The sequence below is a fragment of the Aphelocoma coerulescens genome, chromosome 14, assembly GCF_041296385.1.
Source record: "Aphelocoma coerulescens isolate FSJ_1873_10779 chromosome 14, UR_Acoe_1.0, whole genome shotgun sequence".
Taxonomy (NCBI): domain Eukaryota; kingdom Metazoa; phylum Chordata; class Aves; order Passeriformes; family Corvidae; genus Aphelocoma; species Aphelocoma coerulescens.
The window spans coordinates 2503481-2531017 of NC_091028.1; the positions used below are offsets into that span (position 1 = coordinate 2503481).

The window sequence follows — 27537 nt, forward strand, 5'->3', positions numbered from 1 at the left end:
AGCATCCCACGATTTTGCGGGACATCAGCAGAGGTGCAGGTGGGGGTGGAGGAGGATGATGGAGCCTGAGTTCCCATGGGCAAGGTCTCTTCCTGAGGGGTCTGTCCCTCACCAGGAGCTCCTGTGGGGATCCATCAGGAGCCACATGGATTCGTGACTGGCCCCTTGGTCCAACATTGTGGTGGGATTTTATTTAGTGAGGCAGGAGGGTCCCGTGAGCCAAACACAGTGTCCTCTTCTTCCAGGAAGCACAGGGTGCAGTGGGATGCAAATCCAGAAGCCATTAGGGGCTCCCCAGGCCTGGGCACACTCATCCTCTTCCCTTTGTCTCCAGGTTCCTGCTCCACTTCTGCTCAGCCCATTAGCCAAGGCATTAAATTTTAACATTTTTTGTTGCTCCTGCAGCGTGTTCCTGGTGAGTGGGTGCCTGGCTGGGTGCCAGGGCCCTGACGCCAGGGGACCTGGGGGCCTGGGGTCTGGCTGTGGTGGGGGGACCCCCCTGATCCCATGGACGCCCTCAGTGCAATGCCTGTGGGATGCTGATGCTTCTCCCAGCATCCAAGGACCAGCATGGGAAGAGGAGCACTGCAAACACCCTGCACAGCCCCAGTGGAGCCAGGCTGGGAGAGCTGGGGGTGTTCACCTGGAGAATGGAAGGCTTCAGGGACACCTCCGAGCCCCTTTCAGAGTCTAAAGAGGCTTCAGGAGAGCTGGAGAGGGACTGGGGACAAGGCATGGAGGGACAGGACACAGGGAATGGCTTCCCAGTGCCAGAGGGCAGGGATGGATGGGAGATTGGGAAGGAATTGTTCCCTGGGAGGGTGGACAGGCCCTGGCACAGGGTGCCCAGAGCAGCTGTGGCTGCCCCTGGATCCCTGGCAGTGTCCAAGGCCAGGCTGGACATTGGGGCTTGGAGCAGCCTGGGCTAGTGGAAGGTGTCCCTGCCCACGGCAGGGGATGGAACAATATGGTTTTGAAGGTTTCTTCCAACCCAAACCATTCTGGGACTCCAAGATTCCATGAGATAAAATTGGGATCATAAGGCTCTCCTGGGGGGACGGGACCCAGAGCAGCACAGCCAGGAGCTTTGTGGCCATCAGGAATTAAAAAGCCATCGATTTTTGCCATTAGCGGGGGTGTGGCCGGAGCAGACGCCACAGCAGAGCCACTCACTGAATAATTCAGCGCGAGAGATGACGAAGCCCAAGGCCAGGCTGGGGAAGCCTCTCCATGTTCTCCTTCTCCAGCTTCCCAAGGACGTGGCTTTTGCTCCTGTCCCAGGGTGTGGGCTGGGGCGAGGGACCAGGATTTGGTCTCAAGGACCTGGGGGACGTGTGTTGGTCCCTGAGCCAGTCCCAGTGGATGGGGAACAATGACGTGTCAGGTTTGGCAGCTCCTGACGCCTGATGTATCTCCCTGGAGCAGCTGGACACTGCCTGCAGCAATGGTCCGTCTGGGGGCAGGGACACTCATCGTGGGGTAAAGATGCCATTTCTGGGGCAGGGACGCTGTTGTGGGGCAGGGACACCCCTACAAGTCACCCTGGTGCTCCTGTCCCCCCGTGCCCGTGGGCAACAGCCGCCGGGATGGCTCCCACGCCTCCCTCCCCACAATCAGCAGGCACGGGGCACCCACGAGCACCCAGGCCAAGAGATTTCCCCCCGATTGTGCCATGTCCCCTGTGCCAAGGGCTGGCCAGAGCCTGGGGGTGTCGGACAGAGCCCCGGGAGGCAGAGCAGGGGCTCCTCGGTGACTCGCGGTGCCCCGGGCAGGCGGGCTGAGTTTTCCCGGTCTCAGCCCGTGCTGGCGAGCCCGGAGGCGGCAGCCGACACCGGGAGAGGGCGGCTGGAGCCCGGGCAGGCGGCATTCGAGGAGTTAACTTGCAGCCTCGCCGCGGGAGTCGGGAGCTATTAATACTCGCACGCTGCTTTAGCTGTCAGAGCGAGCGGCTGCTCTGCCGGTGAGACGAGCCCCGCGGAGCCGCCGCTCCACGACGGCACAACTTTCCCCCTCCGTCGGTGTGCCGGGCTGCCGGACCCTGCCGGACTCTTCCAGGCCCTTACAGACCGCGCTGGATCGTGTCAGACCCTGCCGGACCCCACTCGCTCCAGGGGACACTTTCCCCCCCCCGCCACACGGACACCGTCCGGTGCCACGGGGCAGCCGCTTCCCACGGCCGCTGAAGCACCGCAGGGCTTGGCCGGTGCCTCGGCCCACCCTGCCGGAGCCCTGGTGCCCGTGATGCCATCCCAGGTCCCTGTTCGCACCCCCTGAGGACTGGCAGTGCCGCCGTGTGCCGGGCAGCGCGATGGGTGCCGGGGTGGCACTGGGCATCGCTGGCCCCGGAGCGAGGGCGACGCGGGACGTGGCACAGCCCGGAGCTGCCTCCGTGCCCGGGGAGCGGCCGCTCCCGGCGCTCAGCCCGGCCGTGTGACGGGCTCCCCGACACCATGGCCCCACGAGGGCCAGCGTGAGCCTCCGGCCACCGCCGGCACCGGCGAGGAAGATGCCAACACCCCTCCGGCACTGCCTGCCCTGCGGTCCCCCTCGCCCGGGCGCGGTGGCCACCGGCCCTGAGCGATGGATTCCTTCTGCTTCGTCTGCTTCCAGAAAGAGGAGCTGCAGCCCCTGCACCTGCACAGGTCAGTGCCGCCACCCCGGGACAGCCCCGGGGGGGACACAGCGCTGCTGGACACCCACGGTAGGGATGGCACGGGAGCAGGGCACCGAGCCGGGCTGGGCACAGGGCCTGGCGCGGGCCGGGCCAAAGTTTCCTCTGGAGCAGTCGCAGCCTCTCCTGGCCAGAGGAGTCCGGAGCCGGTGCTGTGCCGGGAGAGGCTGCGCACAGAGCACGTGTGTCCGTCCGGGATGGGCTTCCCTGGCAGCAGCTCACCAGGGAGCCCAGAGGGCATCCCGTGCCGTGCCGTGCCGTGCCGTGCCGTGCCGTGCCGTGCCGTGCCGTGCCGTGCCGTGCCGTGCCAGCTCAGCGGTGCTGAGAGCAGTGCGGCTGTGTGCACCCACGGCCTCCCGGAGCAATCCCAGAACCATCCTGGAGCCATCCCGCCCAGCCCCGCTCACCTGAGCAGGGTCCCTGGGCAGTCTCTGCTCCTCCCTGCCCGGCAGGGGCCGGGGGCCCGGCGCACTTGGGGGCTGCACAAGGAGAGCCACGAGGCTCCCCGAGGCCTGTCCCTCTCGGCAGCAGCACCGGCGCTCGCCTCCCCCGTCCCCGAGATCTCCTCTCCCATCGGCGCTGCTGAGCGGCAGCCAAGGAGAATGTGCTGGTGCCGGAATTAGCCGGGCAGCCGGCAGGGATGCGGGGTGTGAATGCTGGCACATATTGTGCCCAACTGCTCCTCCGTGGCACTGAGCCACTGCCGGCTCCTGTCCCACGCTGCCAGCCCCGACCAGAGCCCCTGCCTGCTCCAGCCAGGAGCCCTCCAGGCACTGGAGGTCTGGGGGTCTCAGGGCTGTCAGCTGGATCCATCCAGGCAGTCTGTCCTCCCTCCCGGGGCGCAGGAAGCTGTAGGATTTGTTTTGGTGTAAATCACGAGGTTTTGGAGCCTCCGTTCCCATGAGTCACTGCCCAGGTGGGGGGAACAGGGGTACCAGGAATCGAAGCAGGGGTACCTGGCCGGGGTGTGGGTGCTGCTGGCTGGAGAGGTGCACAGAACTCCCAGGACTCCTGTCCCACGGCCCAACCCAGGGTCAGAGCTGACCAGTGGCATCCAGCCTGTGTCAGGCCACAGGTGACAAGAGTTTGGCATTCTCAGCCAGGGAGGGAGCACCTGGGGTGGCAGTGTGGTGGCCCAGGGTCCTGCATGGTGGCTGCAGGGATCACCCCTCCCTGCTCGGGGGGGCGGCGAGGGACGGACACCCATGGCTTGTGCCCAGAGGCTTCTCCCTGCGCTGCCCTGCTTCAAGGCGGGCTGCACTGGGGTGTGGGTGTGTGTCCCGGTCCCTGAACACCCCCTTGGTTGTCACCAGCGTGTCCCGTGGGGACACAGCTGCCATCGCCTGTCACCTCCAGCACAGCCCCACCGGGGTGGGCTCCCCCGGGGTGACAGGAGGTGCTGTCGCCCGGCCCTGGTCCTACCCCCTGGTCCTGCCCCCTGTTCCAGGGGCAGTGCGTGGGCCCCACGCGTGGCTGCTGTGGCAGCGTGTCTGTCCCCCATGTCTGTCCCCACGTGTTTGTCCCTTCATGTCTGTCCCCCGTGTCTGTCCCCACGTCTTTTCCCCTACGTCAGTCCCCCCGTGTCTCCCCCGCCGTGTCCGTCTCCCTGTGTCTGTCCCCGTCCCCGCGTGTCTGTCCCCCCGTGCCCGTCCCCGCAGCCTCTAGATGGTGCCAGGAGAACGGGCAGCGAGCGGAGGCGGCGGGCGGGCGGTGCCGCGCGGTTTGGGGCATCGGGGCACAGGAGTGCCAGGGCGGGCTCCGTGGCTCCCCCCGTGCCCCCAGTTCAGTCCCTCCTTCCCCTCGAAGAAACCCGTTCTGCTTCTTTTCCCAAGCAGCCCGTCCCAAAGAGCCCCCTCCCGTCCCCTTCCATCCCAGCAGCTCAACAGCCGTCATTGTGCTCCGGGTCAACACCGTTCCCAAGATCCCAAATGCGGCCGGTCCTTCCCCAGCCCGGGCCGGGGGATCCATCCTTAGGGCGCTGTGCCCCCGCCCTGCCCGGTCCATCTCAGCCCCCGGGAGCACTGGACGGGCTCTGGGCCGGGGGCAGCACCCCGAGGGTCGCTGGCAGGGGCTTGGCGTGTGCCCACCACCAGCGGGGCTATCCCACGGCTCCCGGGCTGCGTCCCCTCCCTGACCTTGCGAGCAGCCCCCGGGAATCTCCTCCCGGCTGTCACCGCATGGGATGGCAGCACGCCCGCGGGGGGACACCGAGCTGGGGGCTCTGAGCCCCTCGCCCCGCGCTCCGGGAAGCAGCTCCCACCACCCCCTTCCCCCTGGCAATCCCCGTGGATGGGCGCTGTCCCCAGGGACCGAGGGGACACCCGGCGCCCCCGACACGGGCGGTGCCCCCCGGGCTGGGGCGGGGGGTGCTGGCCCCGCAGGCGGGACACGCCGGAGCCCCCCGGGATGAGCGGGTCCCCTCCGCCCGTGCTGCGGCTCCCGGCGTGCTCCGCTCGCTCCTTCCCTCCCTCCTTCCCTCCGCTGCTCCTTCCCAGCATCCCCGCAGCAGCCCCGGCAGGTTTGGCTCCTGTCACGGGAGCGTGACAGGCGGAGGGTGGCCCTGGGAGCCCGGCCCGCGGCCGTGCGGGGCTCAGCCCCTCGCCTCCCGCTCTGACCGAGCGATGCCGAAGGGACCAGCGACCTTCTCGCTGAGTTCCGAGGAGATTTGGCTCGCTGGGAATATTTTGGGCTTTCCGGGCCATTTCTCGCTGCCCACCCTGTCCAAGTACATCCCGTGGCACGAGCCGGATATTCCCTTTCCGAGCACAAATCCCAGGGGCACTCGTGGTCCCTCGGGGAGGCGGAGGCTCTTCGCACGGTTTGGGATTGCACGAGGCGATAAACATGTTTGATCTGGCTCCTTTCATCTCGTTAATCTTAATTAGTTATTAGTATTCTGGGAGCGCTTTGAAGACCACGAGCTCGGTGCCGGCGCTCCCTGGTACAACTGGTGTTACTATGGCTCGGCGTGTGTGTGACCCACGTGCTGCCACGGGGCACGGATGCCCCAGAGGGACCTGAGGAGCCCCACGGAGCCCCATGGAACCCCCCCGGAGTCACATGGAGCCCTGCTGAGCCCCACGGAGGCCTGGCGAGCTCTGAGGAGCCCCGTGGAGCCCCACAGGTCCTTATAGAGCCCCACAGATCCCCACAGAGCCACGTGGACTCCCACAGAAGCTCAAGGAGTCCTGTTGAGCCCAACCGAGCCCCACACAGCCCCGCTGAGCTCCATGGAGCCCACAGAGCCCCACGGAGCCCTACTGAGTTCCACAGAGTCCCAAGGAGTCCCAAAGAGCCCTGCTGAGCCCTACAAAGTCCCATGACGACCTGCTGATCCCCATGGAGTCCCATGGAGCCCTGATGAGTCCCACAGAGCCCCACAGAGCCCCATGGAGCCCCACAGAGCCCCACAAAGTCCTGCCAAGCCCCACGGAGTCCCACAGAATCCCACAAAGCCCTGCCAGGCCCAGCTGGTCCCAGCGCCAGCTCAGCCCCTGTGTGCCCAGGGCACAGCACAGCCCCGTCCTCAAGCACCAGGGTGGTGACACCGGGAGCTGACCCACGTGTGGGCCGTGTGACACTGTCCCTGCAGTCCCCCCACGGTCCCTGGGCTGGCTCCCCGGGCACCGGCACCTCCCGCCTGACCTAGAAACAGCCCCGAGCTATAAATAGGGAGAGAGTTGACAGAGAGCTCAGAGGAGCCGCTCAGAACGCCGCGAGCGGGAGGCTGCGGGAGCCAGGATGGCCTGGCAAGGACAGGCAGGGGACACGGGGCGGGGAGAGGGGCCGTGGGAAGGGGCGAGGCTGGACCCACCCCATCCCTGGTGGCCCATGGAGTGGGGCATGAAAGGAAGGCGGCCGTGGCTTTCCCTGGCCTGTGGCTGCTGCTGCAGGGACACAGGGAGCACCTCAGCTCTGCCCATCTCCCACAGTTTTCCTCTTTCCCACACCTTCACTCCTCAGATGCTTTCCTGCCCTGTGCCAGCCCGTCCCAGCCCCACGGCAGCCGCTCCGGGCACCGCCAGCCCCCACCCAGCCCAGCCCGGCTGGCTGGGTCCCTGCGCTCCAGCATTTCTCCTCCCAGTGCCATTCCCATGCCTCCAGCCCGGTGGGAATCATCCGCACTTGGAGCATCCCAGCCGCAGGAGCCGGGAGCTGTGGCAGGAACCGACGAGCGGAGGGGGATGGAGGGGACCGGCCCCGGGAGCCGCAGCCGCCCCTCCCGCGGCCCTGAGCGGGGCTGGCGGTGCCCCGTGAGCGGCTGCCGGGCGGGCAGAGGGTGACAGTGGCACAGCCGATGCCGGCACAAATGAAAGCGGAGCGTCGGAGTGTGATTCAGCCTCTTGCCTTAAAGTCATTCATGAAAAGACTTAATTGCTCTGCATCCTCAGCGCGAGCGGAGCGGAGCCATCCGTGAGTCAGTGCCGATGGCTCCCCGGCCCTCCCCGGTTTGTGGGGCCTCAGGGCCCCGGTCCCAGCGGAGAGGGCACGGCTGGTGTGTGGGAACAGTCCGTTGTCACCCTCGGAGGGTGGGGCAGCCCCACGACTGTCGCGGGAGCGAAGGGAGGGACCTGGCACCCAGCTGAGGGACCAGGAAGCCCCAAAGCAAATCCTGGCCTGTGTTAAACATCGCTGCTTAGCCTTGATGGGCACAGAAGCAAATCCGGGAAGACGAGGTGTGTCCGGGGATGCTCCAAGGGGGAGCACAGTGCGAACGCCTTGCCTTCCTCCGGGAGAGCTGTCACTGCTCCCCAGGCTGGAAGTGCCTGGGAGCTCCTGGTGCCCAGCTCTGGCATCATTTGCCAAAAGTGTTGCCAAATTTAAGGCACCTGAAGGGAAGCCCCCGGGATGTCTCTGCCTCATCTGGCATTCCCTGGCTTGGCTTGAATGTTCCCACTCTCCATGAGCCACGGGGGAAGCCACGTGTCCTGCACACATTGAGGAGTAGCATTTTGGGGGGCCGTCTGTGCCATGGTGGGCATCACCTGTGCCATGGTGGCACAGGGTGCCCAGAGCAGCTGTGGCTGCCCCTGGATCCCTGGCAGTGTCCAAGGCCAGGCTGGAAGGGGCTTGGAGCCACCTGGGCTTGTGGAAGGTGTCCCATGGCAAGGGTTGGAACAAGATGATCCTGAAGGTCCCTTCTAACCCAAACCATTCCCTGACCCAGGGTGGGCATCACCCACACGGGGGGGGGGGGGGGGGGGGGGGCATCACCCGTGCCAAAGGAGAGGGAACAGAGTCTTGGAGGAGCTCAAGGGCAGCGGGGCCCAGGGAAGCAGCGGGCAGCAGGACAGGGTCCTGTGCTTGGGCATTCCGGCTGCACAGCGCGGGCGACCCCCAGATGCTCCAAGCTGGGACTGTCGGGGTGCTCGGGTGGGGTAGGGTGTGAAGCCGCCCCCTGCGGAGCACGGCTCCCATCCCCATTGTCCCCAGCGCCGTGGGCTGCTCCGAGCCGAACCCGCGGGAGCGGAGCTCCGCAACCGGCGGGGAGGGGGCGGCTCAGCCCCGACCCCCCTTTCCTGGGCTGCTCCCGCACCGACTCCCCCCCGGCTACATCGGGGGGGGGCGGGGACAAGCAGCGCCCCGCATCCCGCATCGCTCATTCCGCATCCCCCCATCCCCGCGGGGCCGGCGGCGGAGCCCCCCCGCGCCTCCCGCTCCTCCCGCTCCGCGCTCCCTCCCCGGGGCGGCGCCGGTGCCGGTGCGGGCGGAGCGCGGCGCGGGGCGGGCGCTGCCGGGGGCTGCGGGGGGCGCCGCGCTCCGCTCCCTCCGCTCCCTCCGCTCCCTCCGCTCCCTCCGCTCCGCTCCTCCGGCGGCGGCGGGGCCGCGGCATGAGGAGCCCGGCGGGGCGGGCGGAGCGCGGCGGCGGCGGCGGCGGCTCCTCTCCCGCCGGGGACGGGGCGCGGCGGCGGCTCGCCCCTCCGGTAAGGTGGCGGTGCGGGCACGGGGTGCGGGCACGGGGGTGCGGGGATGGGGGTGCGGGCACGGGGATGCGGGCACGGGGGTGCGGGGGGCGCTGCCCGCCCGGTACCGAGGCCGCCCTTTGTTTGCCCGCACGGCGCGGGGAGGGGACAAAACCCCCATCCCGGTACAACCGGCGCTCCGGGATGAATGGAGCGGGGTGGGCACCGCGCGGTGCGGGCGCTGCCCCCGGGATCGGTCGCCCCCCCGCCCCGGGTCCCTTCTGCGGCCGGTGGCACCTGCGCCCCGGGCGGCCCCGGTACGGCGGGGGGGCGAGGGGGAGGGACGGGGACGGAGGGGCGTGAGTGACACTGAGCGGAGCTGGGGCCGCGGGGCTGCTCCCCGGGGGCTCCCGGCGGGTTTGGGGGGTCTGGAAGTGTGCGCTGAGCTGGAAGGCAGCTGGGAACAGGGGAAGGGGAGAGCAGGGAGAGGCGGCCTCGGGGGCAGCTCAGGCCGTGTCCCCTCGTGTCCCCTCATTGTGTCCCCTTGTGTCTCCTCATCACCTCCCCATCTCATCTCCCCTTGTTTCCCCTCATGTTCCCTCACCTCCCCTTGTCTTCCCTCACCAGCTTCCTGTCTTCCCTATTACCTCCCCTCATGTCCCCTCATGTCCTCCTGTCATCTCCCCTCATGCCCGGTCCATCATCTCCCCTCGTTTCCCCTCATTGTCTCTCCTCATCGTGTCCTCTCTTGTCCCCTCATCATCTCCCCGTGTCATCTCCTCTCGTCATCTCTCCTTGTCTCCCCTCGCGTCCCTTCATCACGTCCCCTCCTGTCTCCTTGTGTACCCTCATCACCTCCCCCATCTCCCCTTTCACCTCCCCTGCTGTCCCCTGCTGTCCCCTGGCCGCAGGGCCGGCCTCCATCCCACACCGGCGTCTCCCCGGCCGCAGCGGGGAAGGGGGAGCGTGACCCACTTTCCTCCAGGTCCGGCCTCGCTGCCGCCGTGGCCGCGGGCGGGCGACGCCAAGCCGGGAGCCCCAGCACAGCTCGGGGACTTGGGGCAGGGTGGCCCGGCCCCAGCACCCCTCGGTCCCGGCATCGGGGTGCTGCCCACGGGGAGGAAAAGGTCGGAGCTGGGTGTCCGCGTGCCGAGCCCCCGACCCGGCCGGTGTCACCGTGTCACCGTGCCCTGCCCGGGGTGCTGCGGGAGGAGACCACGGCAGTGGTGGGAGCATCCTCCTTCATGGGAGCATCCCGGTCGGCGGGAGGCTGAGGAGGGGGCGATGCCCGGGCTGCACGGGGCACACAGAGCCCCCGGGAGTGGAGTCAGGGCTGGGTTTTGTGGCAGAGGGACGTGTCCCTGTTGTCTCCAGGAGCGAGCGGGGCCGAGGGCCGGCTGGCCCTGCCGTGGGGTCGGGCAGGTGCCGCTCGGGGCGTTTGTCTTTGCAGATCCCACCCGTGCGGTGCTGCCGGCGCTGGCGGAAGAGTTTTGGGAGGGAGATGATGACAGGCTGATGAAACCAATCAAACAATGAAGTAATCATAAATCCCCGGTGCTGGCGGCAAAGGCGGGAGGAGCTGCAGGCTGGAGGAGCTGAGGTCCTAACAAAGCCATCCTGCTCGGCAGCAAAAACCCCGGGAGGCCGAAGCACTGAAAGGCAGCCAAGGTCCTGTCATCGGGGCTGATGGACGGAGACAGCCCAGTGTGGATGAGGGAAAATCCTGCTGGCAGCTCTGGGAGAGCAGTGCAGAGGGCACAGGGAACGGTGGCAGGAAGGAGGAGTGGTGGCTCCCCGGGAGCTGCCGGAGGAGAGAGTCCTGGCACTGCTTTGTTTGCTCTTCCCAAATTTGTCTGCGAAACCTGAATCCTGGAACCAAGGCTGAGGAAGCTTGTCACAGGCTGATGGCCAGGATGGGAGATGGTTCCTGCAGCGGGGGACACTATGGATGGGTGTGACAGGGCCTGACCCTGCCCTGCAGCTGGAACATCTGCACCGAGGGGAGAGAGCTCCTGCCGACTGGGAGCCCGCGCCTGGCAGGGCATTCATTGGCTTTGCCGAAGACAATCCTGCTGCTGAGCAGGCTGCTCTGGTCTAAGCAAGGAGCTGGTATGAGAATTGCTGGATAACTTGGAATTTGGTGCCAATTCAGTCCTAAACTGGGGGCACTGGGGAGTCCCAGCTGCTGTGGGTGCTTCGGTGGAGGTTTGGTGCTGGTTCCGGTGGTGTCAGAGGTGCTCCAGCGTTTCCCGGCGCTGTCCCGCTGCTGTGGGGCCAGCTGGACATGGAGACGTGCCCCATCCATGGCCTCTTTGGGGTGGCTGCTCCTCCTGGGCTGTGGGATGCTGGCAGAGTGGTTGTCCCCAAACCACTGCCAGCAGCCAATATCTCTGTGTCGTGTGTGACCAGCCACCTCCCGGACACACTTGGCTTGTCCTGAGTGGCTTTGGATGGCCCTGGGCTGGCACAGGGGTGCAGGAACCTTTCCCTATGCCTGTCTTGGTGCTTTGGGTGAAGCAGGAGGTGGTGGCCAGCCTGGCTGGAGGCTGCTGCCCGTGGTGGGCACTGGTGGCTTCAAGCCGCTGCGAGATTCCCGTCCTGCCCACCACAGCCACGTTGTCCTCGTTAGGCCAAGGTGCCTTTGCGAGCCCTCCCTGGGCTCCAGCGTGCCACAGCCTCCAGGAAGCACAGCTCATATCTGGTGTGCGGATCCCAGCGGCATGGAAGAGAGGAGAGGATGTCCCTGGAACGGGGTCAGGCAGGAATGGAGGTGGCAGGGGCTGGAAATGGAGTGAGGCGCTGGGAGGCAGCAGCTCAGTGTGGGGCATGGCCAAAGCACCACTGGCCCCTCGTCCCAGTGACACCAGGGTGGTGCTGGCATGTGGAGAACTGGGAGAGGGGTTGGCTCCGGCAGGGCCCGGGGTGTGACTTTGCTGGCTCAGTGCGTGGTTTAGGGGAAACAGGGCAGGTTTGGAAGCTGGTCGGGGTGTGGAGGGAGGGAGCTCCCTCCTTATGGGCGCCCTGGCCTCCAGCCTGCTGGGCTTGGGTGGGAGTCGGTGTTACCTGCTCTTAACTGAGGGTTTGGGGATGGGAAAAGGGGAAATCCAAGCTCTGCCAAGTGCAGGGACAGAGCAGTGTGGGCCTGTGCCCATCCCACTGCTGCATTTCACATTTCTCCTCTCTTTAAAGAGGAATCTGGGTCTTGCAGAGCCCCTGCCTTGCATAGATTTTCCCTTCATCTTCCCAATTCCTTGTCCCAGAGCAGCCCATGGTACGAGTCTCAGCCCCTGCCGCTCAACCCTGCACCAGGCTCAGCCCAAACCCTTTTCCTGTAACCTCCCTCAATAACCGGGTTGTTTTTCTGTCAGTCTCTGATGTGGCCAGAGGGATTTTTTCCCCCCTTTCCCTCTTAATTTCCAAGCAGCCGCTGCTCCAGCAGCCTCTGCCGGGCAACTCTCCCGGGCGGCCTCTGCTCCTCTCAATGAGCTCTTAATGAGTTTGCAATTAGTTATCGGCAGAGCCGATGTGCCCAGGGCTGGGCGTGCGGCGGAGCGGGATGTGGAGCGGGATACAGAGCAGGGCAAAGCATCCCCCGGCAGGGAACAGCGCTGGGGCAGGACTGGAGGTGCCAGCCTCAGCTCCTGGCAGGATCTGGGCTCTGGGTACGGGATAATGTCCTTCCGGGATCTGCTCCACCGTGCTGGGGATGGAGCCGGGAGGTTTGGGAAGAGGAGCGGCAGCTGCCGACGGGAGACGAGTGGCTGCCTATAAATACCTGCCAGGGAGCAAGGAAGAGGTGGGTGGATTATCCTCCTCACTCAATGAGATAAACGGTTCTGAAGCTTAAACACAGAACAATTTTAGTCTGAATAGTAGGAGAAATGGCTCAGGATGCGGAGATGACGGCAGGAACCGCCTGTGGTGAGCGGCAGGTCCCGGGGCCACGTGGCAGCAGCTTCACTGCCTCTTTGTCATTCCCGGCATCTTGAGCCGCGGGGGGCTTTGCCAGGACTCCGGCGGGATGCGCATCCTTCCTCCCTGCTTGGGAAAGCTCCTTCAGGAACACCTGAAACACCTGAGCTGGAGAGGGTGGGTTTGGCTTCCTCCGGGCACGGTGCTGACTCCTCTCTTGCAGGGATTTGGGGCGGGAGAGGAGCTGGGGTGCCGGGAAAAGGCCCCGTTTTGGCTCTGGACTGACCCGATCTGGCGCGTGGCCACACAGGTGGTCCTTGCTGTGACTGGCCTGGCTGCAGAAGGATGTGGGACTTCAACCCTGGCCAGGCCAAGCTGGTGGCATCTCCTGCCACACTGGCACTGCTGTCCCTCCGTGTCCGCTATTCCCGCATCCCTGCTGTCCCTGGGAGTGCACAGAGCTGGAACCGCGCTCTCGCCGCCTCCCGCTGCTGCCCCGCTTCGCTGCTCACATCAAACCCAACATGTTTTTAAGAGCCTTTCAATTTTTAATGAAAACTTCTGCATTTACGCTTTCCTTGGCCTCGGCGCGTCGGTATTTTGGTCACCGCCGCTGTTCGGCTTCTCCTGGGATCGGCGATGGCTCCGTGTTCCTGTTAGCCCTGGCGAGGTGGGGGGTGTTGTTCGGAGCTGGCCATGCCGGCGGCACTGCGGCAGGATCCCGGCACATCCCAATCCCTGGCAGCACATCCCGGTGCCAGCTGTGCCAGCCCACGCCGCAGCACGGGACCGGACTTGGCGGGATCCCTGCTTCCCATGGATGTTCCTCGGTTGCTGGTTGGGAAGGAGACACCTGGAAACCCCAACAGGCTGAGCCAAGGGGAAAAACAAACAGCCCTTGACTTGGAGAGCCCTTCCACAAGCCACCAGTCCTCCCTCTCCTCTCTGCCATCCAACCAGCAGGGTTTTTCCTCAAACCCAACCTTCCCGACTTGAATAATTGCATTTCAACACCGGTTAATTAAGGGACATTGATGAGCGCAATCGTAAATCCAAGCGTAGCCGGAATTCTTCGTGCAGGATGCTGGGGGCTGTTCTCAGCCCTGCCTCCAGCGAGCTGCTGCTGATCCACCTCCACCTCCAGCACCCAGACACTGAGATGGTGCTCCTCTGCCAGGGGGCCAATGAAACACTATGGAGATGAGCTGCTTCGGAGATCTTATGAGTCAAACTGTTACATTTTTGGAACATCATGATGTTGAAGTTCCTTTTCTATTTTTTCCCCAACTTCCCAGGGAAAAAATATAACTATAATAAGTGAAGAAGCTGAGCTTTGGTTTGGGATGACAGGCAGCTTGGTGGGGGGAAGGAAGGAAGGAGGGAAAGTTGGAGATCCAACTCAGCCTTGTTGAGAAGGAGCCGAGAGGATCCTCGTGTGTGATCCTGGCTGTGGGGTGCTGCAGGTGCTGTGTGGGGTGTCTGGAACCATTTGGGGTGGCTGTCGCAGCCCCTGAATGGGGCTCAGCCCATGGGCACCACCTGGGCTCTCTCTGTCCATCCTCATGCACCTGCAGCCACCGAGTGCCCTCCCCATGACCCTGGCTGCCCGGGGTTTGTGCTTGTGGGGTGATGGAGGGTGAGGCAGTACCCTGAAGACATCAGAGGAGATGCTGGGGCGGTTCCACTGCTGTGGTGGTGTGGTGGGTGACTCCGAGCTTGGATCTTCTTGTGGGAATGGTCAGAGTGAGGAGAAAACCATCCCTGGTTTGCCAGGAGTGAGGAATGTTGGTGGTGTTGTCCATGTGCTGCTGGCTGGGCTGGCCTCTGCTCTGCTTTGGTGAGATCCCCCCTGGAATGCTTCATCCAGCTGTTGGTCCCCAGCACAGGAAAGACATGGATATGTTGGAGCAAGTCCAGAGAAGGCCACAATGATGATTATTGGGATGGAACACCTCTGCTATGAGGAAAAGCTGAGAGAATTTGGATTGTTCAGCCTGGAAAAGAGAAGACTCCAGGGAGACCTTAGGGCCCCTTCCAGTGCCTCAAGGGGCTTCAGGAGAGCTGGAGAGGGACTTTGGACAAGGGTCTGGAATAGCTTCCCACTGCCAGAGGACACAGGGAATGGCTTCCCACTGCCAGAGGGCAGGGATGGATGGGATATTGGGAAGGAATTGCTCCCTGGGAGGGTGGGCAGGCCCTGGCACAGGGTGCCCAGAGCAGCTGTGGCTGCCCCTGGATCCCTGGAAGTGTCCAAGGCCAGGTTGGACGGGGCTTCGATCAGCCTGGGCTAGTGGAAGGTGTCCCTGCCCATGGAACAAGATTGGCTTTAAGGTCCCCTCCAACCCCAAAGCAGTCTGGGATTCTCACAGCAGAGTGTCTGGCACCCTGGCTGGGGAAGGCTGGGAGTTGGTGCTGGTGGATGGTTGGAGAGGTACGAGGAGGGATTTGCTGCAGACATTGTGTCTTCCTTGGTGCCCGTGGCATGGCCCTGGCTCTGCTCTGGAGTGCCACTGGCTGGGGTGAGGCTCAGCTCCGGAGGGGCTCGGTATTGGAGCAGACAGGGCTGGCCCTTGGGGTCTCCAGTGGGGACCACAGCAGCAGAGGGGAGCCCCAAAGGGCCTTAGCTCTTGTCCTGCGTGGTGGCTGTGAACACACCAGGCCCAAGAAAATGTGTCCGTGTGTATGTCCTGGCTGTATCCATGTGTGTCCATGTGTGTGTCCCTGGCTGTATCCATGTGTGTCCTTGTGTGTGTCCGTGTCCCATCTTCCTGTCCCTGTCTCTGCCATGTCCAGAGCCCTCCCTTTGCCCCCAAACACCCACACAGCTGCGGCCCCTGGGGAGGCTGGAGCATCCCCTCCAGAGCCACTGGGCTGGTTGCCCCTGGCGACAGAGGGGTGGCACCCAGTGGGAGCTGCTCAGCACCAGCCTGGCAGCCCAATCCCCCTTTGCAAGGAGCCGTGGCTGCAGCCCTGGGGAAGGGACGGGATGGGATGGGATGGGATGAGATGGGATGGGATGGGATGGGATGGGATGGGATGGGATGGGATGGGACACAATGGTTCTGCAGCCCCCATGGGAGCAGTGCAACTCTGCCTTGCAGCGCAACCATGAGCGCGGGCTCGATTGAGCAGGAGCCCTCGCGCAAGCTGGGCTGCTGCGGGGTGCCCCTCATCACCGAGGACATGCAGTCCCTGGCCATCCGCACCCTCTCGGGCACCGACATCACCAAGCACTATGACCTCATCCGCGAGCTCGGCAAGGGCACCTACGGCAAGGTGGACCTGGTGTCCCACAAAAGCACAGGTGAGGGGAACGGGGTGTGTGCCGGGAGCGGAGTGCCCGGTGTGTCCCAGCCGAGGGCTCACTCCTTTCCCCTGCCGTCTGCAGGCACCAAGATGGCCCTGAAGTTCGTCAACAAGAGCAAAACGAAGCTGAAGAACTTCCTGCGGGAATTCAGCATCACCAACACGCTCTCCTCCAGCCCCTTCATCATCAAGGTCTTCGATGTGGTCTTCGAGACCGAGGACTGCTACGTCTTCGCTCAGGAGTACGCCCCCGGCGGGGACCTCTTTGACATCATCCCGCCTCAGGTGGGACCCCCGGCATCTCCCGTGGGAGCCTTTGTGGGATGTGGGGCTCAGGGGGTGCTGGGCAAAGCTGCCCCTGTGGGAGGGGGGGCAGGTGTGGGCACCCCTATCTGGGCTAGGCTTGACCACAGGCACCTACAAACAAGTGTGACACCCAGCACCCATCCCCTGGGTGGCCTAAGATTCATCACCTATCCCTAGGATGGTCTGAGACCCATCACCCTTCTCCTGGGGAAGCTGTGGCTGCCCCTGGATCCCTGGCAGTGTCCAGGGCCAGGTTGGACAGGGCTTGGAACAACCTGGGACAGTGGAAGGTGTTCCTGCCCATGGCAGGGAACTGGATGATCCTTAAGGTCTCTTCCAACCCAAACCGGCCTATGGGGAGCCTGAGACCCATCCCCCATCCCTTGGGTGGCCCAGGACCCACCACCATCCCCTGCCTCAGGGCACCCAGATAAAAGCACCCACGACCATGGGGCCACAGAAATGTGGGTGCCCGGGCCGGGTGGGACCCCACGGGGCTCGGTAGCGGGTGGCTGACGCCGTGTCTCCCCCACAGGTGGGGCTCCCCGAGGAGCTGGTGAAGCGCTGCGTGCAGCAGCTGGGCCTGGCCCTCGACTACATGCACAGCAAGAGCCTGGTGCACCGGGACATCAAGCCGGAGAACGTGCTGCTCTTCGACCGCGACTGCCGCCGCGTCAAACTGGCCGACTTCGGCATGACCCGCAAGGTGGGCTGCCGGGTCAAGCGCATCAGCGGCACCATCCCCTACACGGCGCCCGAGGTGTGCCAGGCCGGCCGGGCCGAGGGCTTCGCCGTGGACACCAGCATCGACGTCTGGGCTTTCGGGGTGCTCATCTTCTGCGTCCTCACCGGGAACTTCCCCTGGGAGGCGGCGGTGGCGTCCGACGCCTTCTTCGAGGAGTTCGTGCGGTGGCAGAAGGGGCGGCTGGCGGGGCTGCCCTCGCAGTGGCGGCGCTTCACGGACAGCGCCCTGCGCATGTTCCAGCGCCTGCTGGCCCTCGACCCTGAGAAGCGCTGCCCTGTCAAGGAGGTTTTCTACTTCATCAAGTGCGACCTCATGGCCGAGGTGCGGTGCCGGCCCTCCTACCGCTCCCGCAAGCACGCCAGGGACAAGCTCCCGGCTGGCCCCCACTGCCACGAGGCCACCGGCTCCTGCACCCCCGCCCCGCTCAAGAGGACCGTCCTGACCGAGGGGAGCGGAGCGCGTGGCCCCGAGCCCGGCGCAGCCGCCCCGGGCACGGCGAGCAGGACAGACGGACGGCAGGACAAGGGCAAGGGGCAGATGGTCCTGGCCACAGCAATAGAGATCTGCGTGTGACGGCGGCGTGTGGCATCTGCACGACCCGCCCCGTCCCCCCGCCCTGGGGACAGGGATGGGGGGAGCGCATCGTGGTGGTGGCACGAGCCGGGACCGGGCTCTGGGTCTCCCAAAGGAAAAAAAAAAAGGAAAAGAAACACAATGGAAGAGGAAAAGGACAGAACTGGTTGCGCTCTGTAGCGCCGAGGATGCCGATCCCCCCCCGTGCCGCCTGGGCAAGGCCAGTGGCCGGAGCCCAGCCGAGGGCACCACTTGCTGCTGGGACGGCTGGGGGCACCCACAGCCCTGCCACGGCTGTGCTGCCCCCTCCAAGGCTCCCCCCAGGGTGGCACGGGCAGGGGTCTCCCAGCACGGGGAGGAAGAGGCAGGGACAGTGGGTAGTGGGTGGCCCACTGGCTCTGCCCCCACCCCGTGCTCGACCCCTGTCCGGGGAGCGGGAAGGCCGATGACCCTGCACCGTGGAGGAGGCCTTTGGGGAGGTTTGGGTGGGTGGTGATTTGCCCTCTTCAGCTGGTCCCTGCCGCACTGCTGGGGACTGGGAAGGGATGGGGAGGCGGGCGCCGGGCTGGTGACAGGGAGCCGGCAGCCTCCCGGACCCCCGGCAGCCTCGGCTGCCTCCCCGTCGTGGGAGGTGCTGGCAGCCATTGATGTAGCAAGTGTCCCTGTCTGTGTGTCATTGTGTGTCCCAGCCACTGCCACTGGCAGCCCCTGTCCCCTGCCCTGCCCCACACGGCTCAGGCCCTGCCGGAGGGATGGGTCCCCTCTGGCCGGAGCTGCGCTCCGGGCTGCGGTCAGTGGGCGCGGTGCCGGCCATCCAGCAGGTTGGATGCTCAGGCCGGGCTGGCTCTGCCGTGCTGGCGTCCCCGTGTCCCCTCTGCAGACTCTTTGTACCCAGGGACTGGAGGAGGTGGCGGCGGTGCACCCCAGGCTGGCCTGCACACCCCGGGAGCAGGGGAGGGGGCCCCGAGTGGCCTCCCGTGGGCCCGCCTGCTTCCCTGTGCTGTCCCCATCACCCCTCCTTGCTGTCACCCCTTCCCCAGACCTGTCACCCTCCCCTGGGGCTGGCGGGGAAGAGGCAGCGGGACGGACCCTGCCGGGGCTGGCTGCAGCGAGGCAGGGCGTGGTGGCAGGAGCCACTGGTGGCCCCTTACCGACAAAGGTCCTGGGGTGTGTGCGGAGGTCACACCTTCCCTCCTGGATTTGGGCACCCAGCAGAGCGGGGAGCTCACCCCGCCGCCGCGGCGGGGAGGCTGTGGGGGCACCCCAAGGCAGGAGCACCCTGCTGTGGTTCGGGCTTCCCTCCCATGGGGTGGGTGCCGTGGGGCCGCCCCGGTGCCCCAATTCCCCACAAAGGGCTATAACGCTTTCCAGCAGCAGCAGCAGCAGCAGTTTACAGAGCAGGGGCCGCCCCCGCCCCCGCCCCCGCCGTGCCCCCGTCCCTGGCACCCCCCGGGCCCGGCGTTAGACGTAGCATTGCCCCACGTAGAGAGCTAGGCACCGGTTTTACTCCTTTTTGCCTTAGGTCCCTCGATGTCCTCGATCTTTCGTGCAATAATGTAGATAAGGGATCCCGGCTGCCCCGGGAGGGCTCGGTGGCACCTCTCTGGGAGGGCTTGGTGGCACCGCCCGGGGTGTGTCCTAGGGGGTGCCCGGTGTGATTTCTGTCCCTGTCGAGGTCGCTGTGTCCGTAGGTTGTCAGGTTTTTATTTCCAGTTCCCTCATCTGTCGGGTTTCGGACCTTCTTCCCGTAGGAGAGGCTGTAGTGTCACAGACGTTACCTCAGTTTGTCACTGTTGAAAAGGATTAAAAAAAACCACAACTGAAACCATAAAAAAATAACAAAATACATAGTTATAAAAGCAACAAAAAATTTCTCAATGGCGGTGAAGACTTTTTTTTTTTATTAAATAAAGGAAACATGATGCTGCTTGTGTGGGGGTGGAGGGCATGGCCTCTGCCCTGCCGTGGCTCAGGAGTGGCCGTCCCTCCACTTCCACCCTGTCACCATGGCCACCCCGGGAAGGCAGGGAAGGGATGTGGGGAGCAGCACCATGGGTCAGGTTGGCAGCACCCATGGGTGGGGGGCACCCAGCGGCCCTCGGTGCAGCCCCCTCCAAACAGCCAGGGCTGCCTGATGCCAAATGTATTCCAGCCACGTCCGCAGGCTAATTTCAATTTCCTGGTAATTATGCAAATGAATGTGGATTTAATTAAGGGCAGATTTCATTAAAGTCTTCTTGGGGAAATGAGAACAGGGTGGGGGAGAGCGAGGAGGAGGAGGAGGCAGTGGCAGAGAAACAGAGATGAAGGCGCCTGCCCCGGAAGATAAATGGCCACAGGGGATGTGGAGGGGATGGATGGGATCCTTTGGGATTGGGGGTCCCACCTGCCCCTGCCACGGGACCCCATGGCAGGAGGCTCAGGGCCCCCAGGGCAGAGCTGTGTGGGGCACGGCTGGGGGCAGTGCCAGGGATGGAGCCCGGGCAGTGCAGCAGCGGCTCCTTGGTGCATCCCCAGCCCCGCTGCGGGGACAGGGCAGCGACTCCTGCTCATCCCCTGCTCCGGCAGCGACGGCCCCCGGCTCCTTCCCTCCCACCAGGGCAGGGAAAGCATTGCTCTGCCACGTGATTCGTATTTTTCTCTTCCCCAGCTAAAAATACAGATTTGGCCACGCCGAGAGGTCTAGGAAATCAATGTCATTGTCACCAGGCGCTGGCTGGCAGGACCCTCCCCTCCCCGATCCAGACAAAAAAGAGAACGCTGCCATTTGACGTCTCCGAGCCGAAGCGCTCGCGCGGCTCCAGCGGAGCCGCCTTTAATCCAAAGCGAAATGGGGCTAATTTTATCCCGGCAAGGTCGGGATGCTGCGAGCCCAGCAGCGCCCGCAGGGCAGGAGCTGCTTGTCTCCAGGCAAAAGCTTCAGCCCCAAAAAACGCAGCTAAAGTTTGCCAAGCCACCACCTGCATGGCAAAGGTGTCACCCGCCTGGCAAAGCCGCAACCTCCCGGCCTCCCCTCCGAGTTTGTTCCCTGGTTTGGCTGGGAAGGCGGCCGGACGTTCCGGGGTCACGGCCGCTGACCTTGGGCGGTCCCCAAGCGAAGGATGAGCAACACAATCACTGCTCTGAAAGGAAAATAATCCTCTATTGGGACAGATCCTGGAGGAGAGGAGTGAAGAGGGATGGGGTGGCAGGTGTGGAATGGTGTGGGTGTGGGTGCAGCATCCCGTAAAGCCAGATCCTTCCGAGCTGGGAAGGCCAGGAAGGCCTGGCTGTGACACTCAGCTGCTGCTCCCGCCTGGGATTTCATCCACCCCTCAATTCCGGAGCTGGATTGTGCCCGGTTTTCCTCAGAGACACTTTGTGAGGCACTGCAGCCCCAGCTAAAACACTGGGGGTTGGGAGTAAAAATAACTGGGAATGATCCGCTCGTTGGGAGCACAATGATCAACGCCAGGCTGGCATCACACGAAGTCCCACCCCAATCGCAAACAAGCCCTTTAAAAGGGAATATTTTGCCACTAGGACGGTGCTTCAGCTCCCTGCTGACTCAGGAGGGGCCGTGGGATGACGAGGGAGTTCCCACGCATCGCAAACAGGGAGGGGAGCGCAGGGTCCGCGCTGCCGGGGGCTTCCCCAGCCCGGCTTGGGGACACGGGGGGACGCCAGCCCGCCCTGGGGAGCATCCATTAACTGCGCTTCTGGGGCTGATCCGCTTTCAAGAACTTCCAAAAATAGCGGCGGCACGGCGCTGGAATGGGCGTCGGGAGGAAGTGTGACTCATGTGCCACCCGGCGCCCCGGCGGAACCGGGCGGGCGCCCGAGCGGGAATGAGGGAATGCGGCAGGAACGGGAGCCGCGGCAGCAGGCACAGCGGCATCCCGATGCTCTTTCTGGTGGCAGCAGACTGCCCACGGAGGGGACGCAGCTCGGGCTCGTCCCTGCCTGTCCTTCCCGCGGGGACCCTCTGCTGTCTGCGATTCCAGCTGCCAGGGATGATGGACAGATGTCAGTCAAGGCCTGGCAGCGGCCGAGGGCCCCAGCGGGAATGAGCTGCTGGAGACAGACAGCAAAGACTGTCCCGAGGTGGGGAAAAGCCCGGCCTGTGCCGCGTGGGGAGGCTCAGCCGGCCCGTGGCTGGCAGCTGGAGGGAGAGGTGACCTTGTGTGACAATCCAGCCACCGGTGGGAAGAGGGAGAGCAGAGCTGGCTGCACCTCCAGCCCCATCCCACCACAGCTCCCAGGACCACCCGTGCCTGCTGGGAAGAGCCCTGCGAGCATCCCTCGGGGGACAGCTCATGGCCAGACCCTGCCAGGTGTTGGTGCCTTCGCTCCAGCCTCAGCCAGCCAGGGGATCTCGGCACGGGGCAGAGGGAAGCAGGAAGCTGAGCAGGAATCTCTGCTGGCATCTCCCACTTGGCCCTGTGCTCCCTACAACGTTTGGATATGTTTTTTCACCCAAAAGTGGTTTTTCCCCATGGAAAAGGCAGTGTTTTCAGCAGGAACTTTTGGCTGAAGGATGGGTGGGGGTGTCAGCTTTGGGAGGAGGGGGTTGATGGCAATTTTGGGGTGCCAGGGCCTGGGGGAGGGATGGGGAGCACCCCCAGCCCTCAACACCCCCCACCCTCCAAAGGAGTGGGTTATGGGCTCCAGCTTGCAGGCCTCCCACGTTGCCATGACAACTGCAGCATCCCAGCTTGGCAGGGATGGGAGATCTCCTCCGTCCCATCACCACCCTGCCCGGACATGGCTCTGGATCTGGCACAGGCAGCACCACAAACCCAGGCACAGGGTGCTATTCCTGCTGGCTCTGAGGGCTGGGCCACGCTCCTCCTGATCCAGCCCTTCCTTCACAGCCCTCCCAGAGCCACAGGGCTGCCAGGGCAGGGGCAGGAGAGATTCCTGCTTTTCAGATGCAGATCTTCCCATTCCAAACCCTTCCACCTGCTCTGGATTTGTGGGGTCCCGGCAAGCAGAGCATCCTCCCGGCTGCCTCCAAACCCTCCTGTCTTCTCTGGGGGCGACACGGACTCTGCTCCCCCAGCTGCCCCAGATTTGGGGGCAGCAGAGTCAGGGGTGTCTTAATTAATTAATTGTTACCCCAATTAATCAGAGCATCCTCATGGGCAGCTCTTGCTTTCTGCAGCCTCCCAACCCCTCAGCTCTGAGCCTGGAGAGATCCTGAGCTAATTCCTCGCTGACAACAGTGGCACAGGGCTGGGGAGAAGCTTAGCTCCTCGTCTCAGGGGCTGCTGCACCTCCAGAAAAGTCGCATTTGAAGAGCATTAATACAAGATTAATCGAGGTTTTAATAAACAGCGAATCGAGCCCTAATGGAGCCCAACTTGTAAGCCATGTGTAACACCCCGGGGCTTAAAGGCATGCAGAACATGGCTGGAACACGCTGAAAGGGGATGTTAATCACCTTGTAGCCCTGAAGACACACATGGGGAAGGGAACTTGGGGGAAAGGCTGCAGGTGAGCCTGGGGTGCGGCCTCACCCCTCACACTGCTTCAGGGCACGGGGATTCACAAGCGTTTCCCCCACCCCAGCCCTGGCAGGAAGGCAGGCAGAGGAATTTGGGACACCTGAGTGCCCCCGGGGCTGGAACCACAATGAAGCAAGGCCAGTTTATAAGCGATGGCCAGAGGCGCCCTGAAGTGGAGCTACCCCCAGTCATGGAGTAGGGGTGGGTAACTGGGGACTAGCTGGAGGGGCAAACCCTGCAGCTGGCCTGGGGTCCCTCTCCTGGGACTACACCACCCTCCTGGACAGGAGCCCATCAGCCTTTCCCTGGCTGAAGCCTCACCACTTCCTCCCTCCACTCCCAGATCCCATAATCCCAGATAGTGATTTCGATTCCCTCCACCACCTCCAGCCTGAGCAAGGTCCAGCTCCCTCAGCCTCTGCTGGCCTCGCTCCATGTCTGCAGCCACTCGAGGGATGGGCCTGGTTTGAGGAGCAGTGCCAGGAGCCTTTCCCAAGGACCAAGGTCTAGTTCCAAAGTCCCCCTTTACCCTGGGAGTACGGCTGGCTCTGCAGAGCTCCCAGGTCATGTCTGCCCCCCAAGGCTGGCCAGGATAACTGGTGTGTGCCAGGGCTGGCTGGCTGCCCCCCAGACTGCCCAGACAACTGGCTTGGCTTCAGGGCCAGGGGGACTCCAATATTTGGAGGCTGCCAGCTGTGCTGGCTGGAGGCTGTGGGCTGGACATTGAGCCTGGCCGTGGCTGTGTGGGAGCCCAGCAGCTCAGGATGGATGGACTGTGGTAGTTTAGTGGTCAGGAGCTTCTCAGGAGTCTTCAGTTTGCTCCACAGCACCTCAGTCACATCCATGTGTTTGGATATCCCGCTGTGGGGGAGGGAGCAGCTCTGCAGGACCCCAGGGCAGCAAGGTTGAAGCAGCCCAGGATTCTCTGTCAGGACCTGAACACTATCCTGGCTTCCAGGCTTCCCAAGGAGTCTGGATCCTGGGGAAGGCAGGCCTGGGCTAAGAGACTGGGACCAGCACAACAGTCCCGTTTGTCTCAGTGACGTCCCTGCAGGATGACACATCCAGCTCCGAGTCCCTGCCCAGCCTTCCCACCATTCCTGGGAGCCACTTGTTCCTGCTGCTCCACAGCCCTCAGGGAGACATTTGCTGGCCAGTGCTGTGAGAGGGAATCAGCCACCACCAGCTCAGGATCTTCTGCCAGAGCTCTGGCAGGGAGGAGCCCCACACCCAGAGTCAGCACGCAGAGCTGGAACTGCAGCTGGTGGGTGTTAAAGGCTCCAGAGCCCCACGAGTTCCTGTGAGGCACAAGCCAAAAGCACTCTTCAGTCTCCAAGCAGTGGCTGCCAGCTGAGGGACAATGGCCAGCTGAGGCAGAGGAGCAGGGACAGCCATTCCACCCCACCCTGCTCCCTCCTTCCCTCTCCTCTCTGTCCCTTGCAGTCTCTCAGGTGTTAGTGCCAGGCAGGTCAGCCAGTACATCACAGCATCCAGATCACAGAATTCCAGAATAGTTCAGCTTGGAAGAGACCACTGGAGCTCATCTGGTCCCACCTCTCTGCTCAAGCAGGGTCCCCCAGAGCACAGGATTGTGTCCAGGTGGCTCTCAAGTATCTCCAAGGAAAGGAACCCTCTGGGCAGCCTGGGCCAGTGCTCGGTCACTGCACAGGGAGGAAGCTCTTCCTTACGTTTATGGTTTAGTGGGAATGGTCAGAAGTTGGACTCACTGGCCTCAGAGGTCTTTTCCATCCCTAATGATTCCATGTCCAGGTGGACCTCCCTGGGCTCAGTCCCTGCCCGTGGCTCTGGTGCCATCGCTGAATCCCACGGAGCAGAGCCTGGGCCCTGCTCGGAGCCCTCCCCGCACACAGGGACACCCAGGGCTCAGGGCCCCTCTCAGCTGGGGCTCCTCTGGAGGCTGAGCAGCCCCAGCTCCCTCAGCCTTTCCTCACAAGGAGGTGCTCCAGGCCCCTGGCCATTGCCTTGGGCAAACCAGTCACAAACAGGCCCACTGAAGCCACCTGAGGATCTTGAGCACCTGCAGCATCTTGGTGATCTTGATGCATGCATGTTTCCATCTTCAAAATCATCTTTGAAAGCTCACAAAGATGTCAGGAGGCTCCCAATGGCCAGAAAATGGCCAATATCTCACAGGTGTGTGAGGAGGAGACTCCAGGGGTCAGATCCATCGCTTCATCTGGCAGAGCAGCCAAGCACAGCCCCAGGACAGGGCCAGGAGCTCAGCAGAGCCCCAGCTGAGGCTTAAATATCCCCAGAGCTGAGGGGATGGATGGATGGATGGATGGATGGATGGATGGATGGATGGATGGATGGATGGATGGATGGATGGATGGATGGATGGATGGATGGATGGAGACCCACCCTACAGCCCCTCAGCTGAGCTCCTCAGGAGTTTTTGCAGGACCAGCAGCCCCAGTTTGACCCCACACATGTGAAACTGTCCTGGCAGAACTTCTGCCTTGGCTTACTGGATCAAACTGGTCACTTTTGGGGACGGGCAGTGGTGCTGCTGCTGGGCCGTGGCCAGGGCCAGGTGTCCCCAGACAAGGCACTGCCAGCCCTGGTCTCCTGCATGACCCAGTTAGAGCATCCAAGGAGCTCCTGTGCCGAATTCCCGGCTGAGCAGCGCTGTTCCCTGGTTTAATTACCCGCGGGTGACTCATCCCGGCCCCGTTTATCAGCGCCGAACACAAAGCGCCCTTTGTGCTCCTCCAGCCCTGCCGGGGGGGACTGCCAAGGACCAATTAATCACCAGCTCCTGCTGTGACAGGCCTGGAGATGGTGCCCTGGGAAGAGGGAGATCAAGGATTGGAGGAAGGCCACTGCCTGCCCCATGGGACAGAACTGGGACTGGAGCCCAGGTCCTGATGCCAGCCCAGGAAGATGGTGAGGCACATACATCCCTGCCAGGGCCCAGCCACCACCCCTGTCACATCGCAGGCATGGAATGAGAGCTGGGTTGGAAGGGACCTTAAAGGTCATCCCATCCCACCCCCTGCCATGGGCAGGGACACCTTCCACTAGCCCAGTCCAGCCTGACCTTGGGCACTGCCAGGGATCCAGGGACAGCCACAGCTGCTCTGGGCACCCTGTGCCAGGGCCTGCCCACCCTCCCAGGGAACAATTCCTTCTCAATATCCCATCCAGCCCTGCCCTCTGGCACAGGGAAGCCATTCCCTGTGTCCTGTCCCTCCAGTCCTTGTCCCCAGTCCCTCTGCAGCTCTCCTGGAGCCCCTTTAGGCCCTGCAAGGGGCTCTGAGCTCTCCCTGGAGATCAGCAGTGGCTCTTGGCCAAGAGAGGTGCTTTTGGCTCTGTCAGCCAGAGCAAGGCAGATATCTGTGGGCATGGGAAGTGCGTGGCACAGGATTATCGAGTTTGGTGAGTGTGGGTGATCCAAGGACAGCTCCAGCAGGTCCATCCTCCCTCCTCCTCCTGCTTCCTGAGCCAGCCGTGGGCCTCAGGAGATGAAACCCAAGTGCCCAGTTTCGAGTTTGCTGGGAGGGCAGCAAATGCTGTTGGCAGAGCAGTGCTGTTGGTCTGAGTGCTGACATGGACATTCCCAGGGCTCAGCAGGGCTCGTGTGCACAGGGCTGGAGCAGAAACTTTTGTGGGGTGGGAGAGTCAGTCTGGGCAGGCTGGAAACGCTCAGCAGTCGATGTGTCTGCACTGGTGGCTGCAGAGGGTCAGCAGAGCTGGCACCCAGCTCCCCCAGCAGCGACTGGGTGCTGACCCTGGCTCAGAGCCACCCAGAGAAGGGCAAGGCCAGGCTGTGCCCAGTGGCAATGAGCTGCTCCTGCAGTTCCCTGCCAGCTCAGCCCCTGCACCTGCCCTGCTCGGGCTGCTAAGGGGGGTGATACAGTCCCCTCAGATCACCTGTCGGGGTGTCAGTGTCCCACTGCTGCTGGGGACAGCCAGGCAGGAATTCCAGGCCTGCCTGGTGATTGGTTAAATCTGTCCCTGGCACAGAGGAGCTACAAAGCTGCAACATGAGTGAGACTGAGGCACTGCCCATGCCCTCCATAGGGGAAAGCACCCAGCACATCCCTGGGGACACCAATCCTTCCTGAGGAGGAACAAAGGGCTCACCTGAGATCTCCCCAGGCCTGTGAATGAATACAATGTGCCCACCCCAGGGCACAGCAGGAGCTGTGCAGGGTGTGGGGAGCTGCTCTGCACCCCAACACCTGCCCCTAAAGGGAGCTGATCAGGCTGGGAAGATGGGATATCAGCACCAGGCACCGTGTTCCCGTTTCTGCCATGGCAGGGCCCTAAGGAGTTAACAGCAAATGCCACCTCCTGTATTTTATCTCTCCTCCATTGAGGCAGCTCTGACACTGGCAGCAGAACAATGCAAAATTCTGATTAGCTCTGGTTTTCCAGCAAGAGGGGAGGCACAAGAGGGTGGGGAATTAATACTATTCTGCATAATTTTTAATCTAAATTCCATTTCTTTTCTTTTCTTTCTCCAGGAAGCAAACAATCTAGGGGGTTTTGTACTCAATTTCTTGCTTTCATAATCTAAATGAATTGTTTGCAAGTAGGAGCCAGCTGCAAAGCTGGCAATCTCGGATCAAATCTGCCTTTCTCCTAGTTCTTTCAATCATTAATTTGCTC

At 63.4% G+C, this 27537-nt stretch overlaps 1 protein-coding gene across 2 annotated transcripts; it reads left to right on the forward strand.

The window, feature by feature from the left end:
* Positions 1-1954: 1954 nt before the first annotated feature.
* On the forward strand, positions 1955-18831 carry SBK1 (SH3 domain binding kinase 1). Of its 2 annotated transcripts, none has more exons than XM_069030084.1 (4): positions 1955-2642; positions 15588-15790; positions 15875-16077; positions 16634-18831. In XM_069030084.1, the coding sequence occupies exons 1-4, from the start codon at positions 2581-2583 to the stop codon at positions 17414-17416; spliced, it is 1251 nt and encodes a 416-aa protein (XP_068886185.1). In that variant the 5' UTR covers positions 1955-2580; the 3' UTR covers positions 17417-18831. The 2 variants fall into 2 exon arrangements, with proteins under 2 accessions (XP_068886185.1, XP_068886186.1); XM_069030085.1 differs by lacking the exon at positions 1955-2642 and adding an exon at positions 8465-8595.
* The last annotated feature ends 8706 nt before the right edge of the window (positions 18832-27537 follow it).

What these genes read in the sequence shown, in the direction of transcription:
- SBK1 (XM_069030084.1), top strand. Translation starts at nt 2,581, where the DNA reads ATGGATTCCTTCTGCTTCGTCTGCTTCCAGAAAGAGGAGCTGCAGCCC. An exon ending in CAGCCCCTGCACCTGCACAG is followed by an intron (nt 2,643 to 15,587) that starts GTCAGTGCCGCC and finishes TCTGCCTTGCAG; the next exon opens with CGCAACCATGAGCGCGGGCT. An exon ending in GGTGTCCCACAAAAGCACAG is followed by an intron (nt 15,791 to 15,874) that starts GTGAGGGGAACG and finishes TGCCGTCTGCAG; the next exon opens with GCACCAAGATGGCCCTGAAG.